Source organism: Arachis ipaensis, chromosome B08 (assembly GCF_000816755.2).
Source record: "Arachis ipaensis cultivar K30076 chromosome B08, Araip1.1, whole genome shotgun sequence".
Taxonomy (NCBI): domain Eukaryota; kingdom Viridiplantae; phylum Streptophyta; class Magnoliopsida; order Fabales; family Fabaceae; genus Arachis; species Arachis ipaensis.
Window position 1 is genome coordinate 103,014,733 of NC_029792.2, and position 9,036 is coordinate 103,023,768.

Genomic DNA, 9,036 nt, shown 5'->3' on the forward strand with positions numbered 1-9,036 from the left:
ATACTAAGGGTTGGGTTGCCTCCCAACAAGCGCTTCTTTACCGTCATTAGCTTAACGAACAGCTCCATTATGGAGGTAGGTAGGGGCTCAGATCTTCACCCCTCACAATGAGCTTTCTTCCTGTGTTCTCATGAATGAGCTCCAGATGCTCTAGAGATAGGATTTGGTTCACAGTATGTAGAATGACTGGATTCTTAGTGAAGACAACTCTCATGCCAGGTGAGGGGCCTTCAGTGGGGATCTTCTTATCCCTCCAGCCTTTAGGTACCTTTTTCTTAGTACGTTTCTTCCCAGTGCTTGATGATGGTTCCCCAACACCAAACTTAGAGTTAGTGTCTGAGGGCTCTGTAAAACTCTGCACTAAGAGTGAAGGCTAAAACACTATGTGTTGCACAATGGTACCTCATTTGTCAGAGGGAGACTGAGAGTTGGGGATCTTAAACAAGATATGATCTTCCCACAACCTCAAGACTAGCTCTCCCTTTTCCACATCTATCAAGGCCTTAGCAGTGGCAAGGAAAGGTCTTTCAAGGATGATAGAGTTGTCTCTGTCCTCCCCAGTATCTAGGATCACGAAATCAGCAGGGAGGTAAAGGTCTTCAAATTTCACAAGGACATCTTTCACCATGTCATATGCCCTTTTTAGGGACTTCTCTGCCATCTCTAATGAGATCATGGCAGGCTGCACCTCTTGAATTCCCAGCTTTTTCATCACAAAGAGAGGTATGAGATTGATACTTGAGCCAAGGTCACATAGTGCCTTCTCAAAGTTGATGGTTCCTATAGCACAGGGAATAAGGAAGCTTCTAGGATCAGGCAGCTTTTGAGGGAGCCTCTTTTGGACTAAGGCACTGCACTCCTTGGTCAGCACCACAGGCTCATCTCCCTTTGAGGCTTTCAAACACGCCATAGAAGGAATATCCTTCTCCAATCCCTCTGCATGAGAGGAATTGGCTTTTAGCTTCCTGAGGATTACCAGGAACCGAGCAATTTGCTCCTCCTTAGGTTCCTCTTGCTCATCTGAAGAGGGATATTCTTCATGCTCCTCTCTCTGCAAAGGGGCGTGCATGATAATGTTCCCAAACTCTTCATGAGCCTTGATCTCTTTGAGTTCCTCAACAGCAGGCTCCTCTTTGGGTTCGGTCACAACCTCTACAGTGAGGGCCTTGCATTCTTCTTTTGGATTGACTCCCGTGTTGCTAGAAAAAGTGTTGGAGGGGATCTCTAGGATCTTTTTACTCATCTGTCCCACTTGTATCTCCAAATTTCTTATGGATGACCTAGTTTCTGCCATGAAACTATGCGTGGTCTTGGAGAGGTTAGAAACAATGGTGGCCAGGTCAGAGAGGATTGGAATGGCCTGTTACTGAACTTGTTCTGGTTCATTCCACCCTGATTGTTGTTGAAGCCTTGTCGAGGCTTCTGCTGATCTCTCCACCCAAAATTGGGGGGGAGGGGGTTCCTCCATCCATGATTGAAAGTATTCGAATAGGGATTATTATTGGAGTTTCTGGAGGAGTTTCCTATGTAGTTCACCTCCTCCATTATGGTCCAGGCGTTATCACCAACGTCTATTTCAAATGGCTGTTTCTGGATAATAAGCATCTGAGCTTTGCGTCCCACTCAAGTGCTAAGAGATCATGTTGATCTGCTGAGACTAGGGGTGGAAAAAGGCCAGACGGCTTGCCAGGGGTCTGCAGCCTGGCCTGTGTTTAGCCTAGTCAGGCCTGGCCTGTTATAAAATAGGCACAAGCTCAGGCTCTTGAAAAAGTCTTAATACGTTAATAGGCCAGGTTAAGACTCACTAATTAGCCTTATTGGCTTGTTAGGCCTGCCTGGACCTTTTAATACATAATTACATATATAAATAATTTTTTTATTATTAATAAAATTATAAGATATTTTAAATTTATTATATTTATATATAAATATTTTTATTAAAAAATAATTTTTTCAAATAATATTTTTATTTTTATAAAAAAAAATTATCAGAAGTGTACATATACTGGTTGTTGGCAACCATGTCTATGAGCTCCTGCGCCTCTTCAGGCGTCTTCTTGAAGGGGAGGGATCCACCTGCAGAGTGGTCCAATGACATCTTGGATGGCTCAGATAGACCATCATAGAAGATGTCTAGCATGGTCCAATTTGAAATCATGTCAGGAGGACATCTCCTGATCAGTTGCTTGTATCTTTCCCAAGCTTCATAGAGGGATTAACCCTCTTTTTGTCTGAAGGTTTGTACTTCCACCCTAAGCTTGCTCAGCTTTTGAGGTGGAAAGAATTTGGTCAAGAATCCATTGACCACCTTCTCCCATGTATCTAGGCTCTCCTTAGGCTGAGAATCCAGCCATAGCCTTGCTTTGTCTCTTACAGCAAAGGGAAAAGTATAAACTTGTAGACTTCTAGATTTACTCGTATTAACAGTGTGACATATCTGCAGAAAATCAGATATGAATTTGTTAGGATCTTCCTGTGGAAGTCCATGAAACTGACAATTCTATTGTACCAGAGTGACCAGTTGAGATTTCAACTCGAAGTTATTTGCCCCAATAGTAGGAATGGAGATGCTGCGCCCATAGAAGTCAGAGTTGGGTGCAGTGTAAGATCCTAAGACCTTTCTTGCATCTCCCCCATTATCTAGGTTAGCTGCCATTGTTGTATCTCTAGCTTCTTATTCTAGAGCTCCTGTAAGATTCCTTACGGCTCTGCTAGCTTGAGCTTGTTGCAGACGCCTTCTTAAAGTCCTTTCAAGTTCAGGATCTGGATCAAAGAGAGGTTCTTTATCCTTATTCCTGCTCATAAACAAGAAGAAAGAAACCAAGAAGAGAAAAAAAAAGTCTCTATGTCAGAGTATAGAGGACTCCTTGTTAGAGGCTTAGGTAAAGAGAAAAGAAAAGGGAGGTGTCTTTTATTTAAAAAGAAGTTTTCGAAAATAGAGAGAGAAAAAGAAGTGAGAATTTTCGAAAAAAGAAGAGAGAGAAAGAAGAAGAAGATTTTCGAAGAAGAAGAGAGAGAAAGAGGTAGAAGGTTTTGAAAAGAGGAGAGAGAAAGAAGAATTAAAGAGACACCAAACTTTTAAAATTAAAATAAGATAAAACAAATAACTAACTAACAAGATTTGAAAATAAAATAAAAGATTTGATTTTGAAAATTTTTGAAATTTTAAAAGAAAGAGTCAATCAAAGATTTTAAAGTTTAAATTTAGAAAGAGAAAATCAAACAAGATAAGATAAGATTTTTAAAAATTTAAAATAAAATATTTGATTTTGAAAAATTTTGAAATTAAAAAGAGAAAGTCAAAGAAAGATTTTGAAATTTAAAAATTGAAAAAGTCAATAACAAGATACTAAAATTTAAAATTTGAAATTAAAAAGGAAGATAAGATAACAAAATTTTGAAATTAAAGAAAAATATAAGATAAAGAATTTTTAAAGATAAAAAAGATAAACAAGAAAAACAAGATTACAAATCAAGACACCAAACTTAAAATTTTGAATTTAAATAAAAGAAATTTTTGAAAAATCAAAAATTAAAAAGAAAAGAACAACACTAGATGGACACCAAACTTAAAAATTTTGAAATCAAGGATACTAATTTTCAAAAAATTGCAAGGGACAAACACTAAAAGACACCAAACTTAAAATTTTGAAATCAAACAAAGAAAAATATAAAGAAAATTTCAAACACCAAGAAAGAAAAACAAGAACAATTTTCAAAAACTCAAGAAAAGAAATGAAAACCAAAGGGACATCAAACTTAAGACTTGACACAAGAAAAGCTGACTAAAGATAAAAAGTTGTGAAAATGGTTTTTTTCAAAAAGAAACAAAGCAACACAAAAACACAAAAAGAAAAATAAGTAAAAGTACCTGATCTAAGGAGCAAGATAACCGTTGGCTTGTCAATCTCGAACAATCCCTGGCAACGGTGCCAAAAACTTGGTGCGCAAAAATGAAACTCGCACAACTGAACCGGCAAGTGCACCGGGTCATCCAAGTAATACCTCAGCTGAGTGAGGGTCGAATTCCACGAGGATTGCCAGACTGAGCAAGCTGTGGTTATCCTGCAGATCCTAGTCAGGCGAAGAAAAAGTTGATTGTTGTTGTAGGCACATAAAATAGAATAATAAAGAAAGCAATAATGAATTGATATGAAAACAATGATAAAGAATCAGTTAAGACCTCGGAGATGCTTGTTCTTTTGGATTAATACTTCTTACTGACTACTTTAACAATGAGTTATTCATTCAATGGCAAGGCTGTAAGTGATTAAGCCATGGGTCGTGATCATTAATCTCCATGGTCCAGACCAAATACCAGGATGCTGGTCATTCAATCTAGACAGGGTGAAGCTCACGCAAATCAATCTCTATTGATCATACTCAAAATGCCACAGATAAGGTCGGATCTTCCGGATCGGAGAATGCAGCTCTATGATTCTAGCCTTAGCACCACAAGGACCTCAATTACGCATCACTAACGAGATTTCATGTCACGTATCTCAATTAGCCCAAATAACTTGTTGGAACCTGTGATGTACTCTCAAGCTGTAGCTCAATACTATCCGGGTCAGGACTCGTAAAGAACTCATGTAGAATAAGGGGTCATACTTTCGTCCCACCCCAGATTCATAGAGATGAAAAACGACAATACATCATAGAATGAAATCAAACATGTATTAAAGTAGAAGAGTAATGATATTAATCCATGGGAATGAGCAAAGCTCCTATCCTTAACCTCGAAGGTTTAGCTGCACATAATTTACAGAGAAAATACAAAATACGTTCTGAGAGGCTGAAGATCCTAAAAATGGGTGATCTTCACCTATATATACTAATCTAATAATTAAAAATTAAAAAAATGAAATAAACTAAGCAGAAAGGTGCGAAAATCCACTTCTGGGCCCACTTAGTGAGTGTTTGGGCTGAGCTGGTGTCTAACTTGGAAGAGTGGGCATTGAGCGCCCACTAAGGGGTGTCCACACTTCTTTCTTGATCCCTTAGTGGCGTTGAACGCCAGTTTTGGGCGTTCAACGCTGACCTTGGTCCTTTTGGGGCGTTGAACGCAAGAAAGGGAGTGAGTTGGGCGTTCAACACCCATTTTGGACAGTCATTTCCAAAAAAGGTATAGACTATTATATGTTGATATAAAGCTTTGGAAGTTAGCTTTCCAACGCCATTAGAAGCGTGTCAATTGGACCTCTATAGCTCCAGAAATGCTTGTTCAAATATATGGAGGTCAGGATTTGACAGCATCTGCTATCCTTTCTTAGCATATGAACCGGACTTTGGCAAAACTTGCCAAATTCAACCAAAAATCACCTAAAATCATAAGAAAAATACAAAAACTCAAAGTAGTATCCAAAAAGTAAATTTTGCACTAAAACCTACTAAAACATACTAAAACTTGATATAAAGTACTGAAAACACTAATAAAATGAACCTAAAAAGTATATAAAATATCCGCTCATTAGCTTCCATGCGTTTCTGGGTTGCTGGCGCTAAACACGGACCTGGCAACTTCCAAACTCTCCTCTTTTCTTGCACACGAACTCTGCCAAACCGATCCAAACTTCATCTGAAATGATTAAAACACCAAAGCAACTCAAAGTAGCATCCAAAGAGTTTTCAAACACTAAAATAAGATTAAAACTCATTAAATTCTGACTTGAAATAAATAGAAAATAAAGAAAATATGATCACGCATCAATAACTGACACCTGAGCTCATGGCCAGTAGGACAGGCATGTATCATGTGCATCTATTTGTCTTTGTTTGGGTGTGTATATTGTACTTGGATTGCCTATGTGAATAACTCAATTTATCTGCTAATTGCCATACTTGTTGTAATTGCTCTTGTTTGTGTTTGAATCTTATTACTTGTGCTTGCTACTGCTAAACTGAATGTTAAGTTGAATGACTTGAGATGATGATATATGTTGTGAAGAATAAATGTTATGGACTACTATTATTGTTGAGAATTCAGCATATCCATCCTGTTGGGATTAATGATACCGTAGCTTAAATCTTGTCTGTCTAAAGTTTATGATTGCTTAGCGGGTTCGTGTAAGTTTTACATCGTCTCTATCCTACTGGAAATCTTCACGTTCTCACCCGTTCTCAGATTTTGTTGTTTTCAGATGCAGAACGTGACACATCTCGTTAAGCATGCCAGACTCTCTATGGAAAGAAAAGACTCTTTTGTATTTTGTATCTAGTATTAGTTATTCTTCACTTTTTTATATGTATATCTATATCCTTCTTTGAGGTTGATTTTGGAGAAACAAGATTGTATTTTAGTTAATTTATGACTATATCATAAGGCTTTGTATGGTAAGGTATTACAGTCTAACCTCCTCTCAGTCAGACAAATCCGCACATCTTCTTCCTCTCTCAAAAAGTACCTCATCTTACCAGGTAATCCTTCCAGTGCCACCTTTTTTGAGCCTCGAAAGGAATCTGAATATGGAGCCTCCCTTAAATGCAAGGCTCTTTCTAATAAGTACGGAAGTATTTGCGACCAAGGTTTTGACGCCATTAGCTTCAGTGAGGAGATTATCTTGTCGTGTAGTGTTATTGGCTTGGAGGATGGGAATATAGAAAAGAATTTGGAGGTCCTGGCCAGGGGAGAATTCAGACAATTGGGGTTTGCACCAGCCTCTTGAAAAACCTTTGCCAAACTCCCCTTAATGCTACTCTAAAAGAAGTGCTCGAGCTTTAGAAAAAGCTGGCTTAAGGAAAAATGGGAGGCTGAAAGGACCGCAATGGAGTCAGATGCTGCCAAGCTTTGAGATATGATGAAGCAATCCGACGAGAAGGAAGATAAGGAGGAGGCCTTAAGAATGAAGGCGGGGGAGAGCTATGTTCGTGTTTTTCGGGGAGAGGCTTGATCTTTAGGAACGGCTTTAGAAGCTTAGGGGAAAGCATGAGGATCTGGAACAAGCTGATGTGAAAGGGCTTAGATGACACCGTTGAAAATCTGAAAATGCAGTTTCAACTTCTCGTACCCGAGGTAGACATCTCCATCGTAGATCTGGACAAAAGCATAGCGAATGGTAAAATAGTCCTTATTCCAGATGATGATGATGCTCCTTCCTCCAAGAATCTCAAAGCTTATTCTGTTGCTACTAAGGAGCTCTCCTAGACCATAGACCACAGACGACTAACCTGCCCCGGAGGCCCCTACAGACCGATCTACCCCCTAGTCCTAGCTTTTCTCTTATGAAGTTGATGACCTAAGTTTGTGGGTCCTTTTGAACAATATTTGATGTAATTTCTTTGATACTTTTAGCCTTTTTAGGCTTTTTAATTTTACTTCTTGGTATAGTTTCTTATCATGCTTTTGTTTTTATTTGCATAACAAGTTTTTACTAAGTTATTTTTGCAACTTATTTTATTTTTACAACTTGTTTGCATCCGAATTAAGAACTCGTTAATTTGCTTATATAATTTCTGTACAACAACTCAGACTTCGTTGCTTTATCGTGCCAACTATAGGAGGTTGGTCATGATTTTAGTGTTTTATCGAGTATGAGTTCATACAAATAATGAAGTAACACATGTAAAGAAAATGGTCTTTATTAATTGAAATGAATTACAAACTTGCTAGTTGCTACTAAGAGTTTTTGAAGTTTAACCATTGGCCCTTGCTATGATACCTCGTTAAAATTCCTTTTAGAAAAACTCGTTGGGAAAAAACCATGAAATCGGGAAAAAGAGTACACCAGCAGGGAGCAAGGTTCGCTTTCTAGCTATAGTATCTCTTCATATTGCAAGCATGCCACGACCTAGATAACTCTTCATCCTTTAGGTCCGACACTTTGTAGTAACCTCTTCTTAAGACTTTAGTAATCTTATAAGGTCCTTTCTAGTTTGCTGCTAACTTTTCTTCACCCGACCTCTGCACTCCGATGTTATTTCTAATCAGCATAAGATTTTTCATGGTGAAATTCCTTATGTTTTTTTGTTGTACCCTATAGTCATTCTTTTCTTCAACGTTTTCTCTCATATCTGAGCTTGTTCTCGAACTTCTGATAGAAGGTCGAGTTCCTCTTTTTGTGCTTGGAGACATGGCCCGAGTAGATCTGACCACCATTTTGCAAAGGACCACGTTGAGGTGATACTGATGAGTTCCTCTGGAGGTGCTTGATAAATCCATATTTCATGAGTTCTTTTGTGCTTAATTAGAGTGATTTATTCAACTCTTCACCTACTTATTCACATTAATTGCATAGTTTTACTTTCCCTTCCTTATTATGTCGTATAATGAAAAACATGTTTTCTAAGCTTTAAAAATTAATCATTTTAATTACCTTTATTTCCATTCGATGCCGTGATTAGTGTGTTGAGTAGTTTCAGATTTTCTAAAGGCAGAATGACTTAAAAGGATGGAAAAAGGAAACATACTAGAATGGAAGGAGGAAGCAAAACGGAGCTTTAAAGAAACTGGTATCCACGCGATCGCATGGATGACGCGATCGCGTGCCAAGCACGAATCAGCAGCGACGCAGCCGCATGCCTGACGCGACCGCGCGCCTCAAGCAGAATACACATGACACGGTCGCATGACTGACGCGACCGCGTGGCAAGGAAAAGCTCCGAATGACGCGACCGCGTGACAGAGGCCACGCACCAGAAATTACAGAATACGCCCCCAGCAAATTCTGAAGCCCTTTTTGGCCCAGATCCAAGTACAGACAGCATAGACCAGAGGTTATAAAGTGTGGGAATGCTTCCATTCAAAGGGAGCTCGTATATTTTTCACCTTTCAATGATATAGATTTAGTTGAGAGGGAGATCTCTCTCTCTCTCTTTTAGGATTTAGGATTTCTTCTTGTTTTAAGAGTAACTCTGGATCCAGGTTTAATGTTCTTTTAGTTTTACTTTTATTTATTTATTCCAACATTTGAATTGATTATTATAATTTATGAATTATTCCATGTTACAGATTTCTAATTGAATTAATGATAATTTGAGGTATTTTCAGTTTATGATTGTTCTCTTTGATTTAAGTTGCCATTACTTCCCATCTAAGGA

At 38.3% G+C, this 9,036-nt stretch overlaps 1 protein-coding gene across 1 annotated transcript; it reads right to left on the minus strand.

The window, feature by feature from the left end:
* On the minus strand, positions 404–2,656 carry LOC107611297. Its single transcript, XM_016313243.1, has 3 exons — positions 2,510–2,656; positions 2,309–2,437; positions 404–1,360 (listed from the first exon to the last, which is right to left on the minus strand). The coding sequence occupies exons 1-3, from the start codon at positions 2,654–2,656 to the stop codon at positions 404–406; spliced, it is 1,233 nt and encodes a 410-aa protein (XP_016168729.1).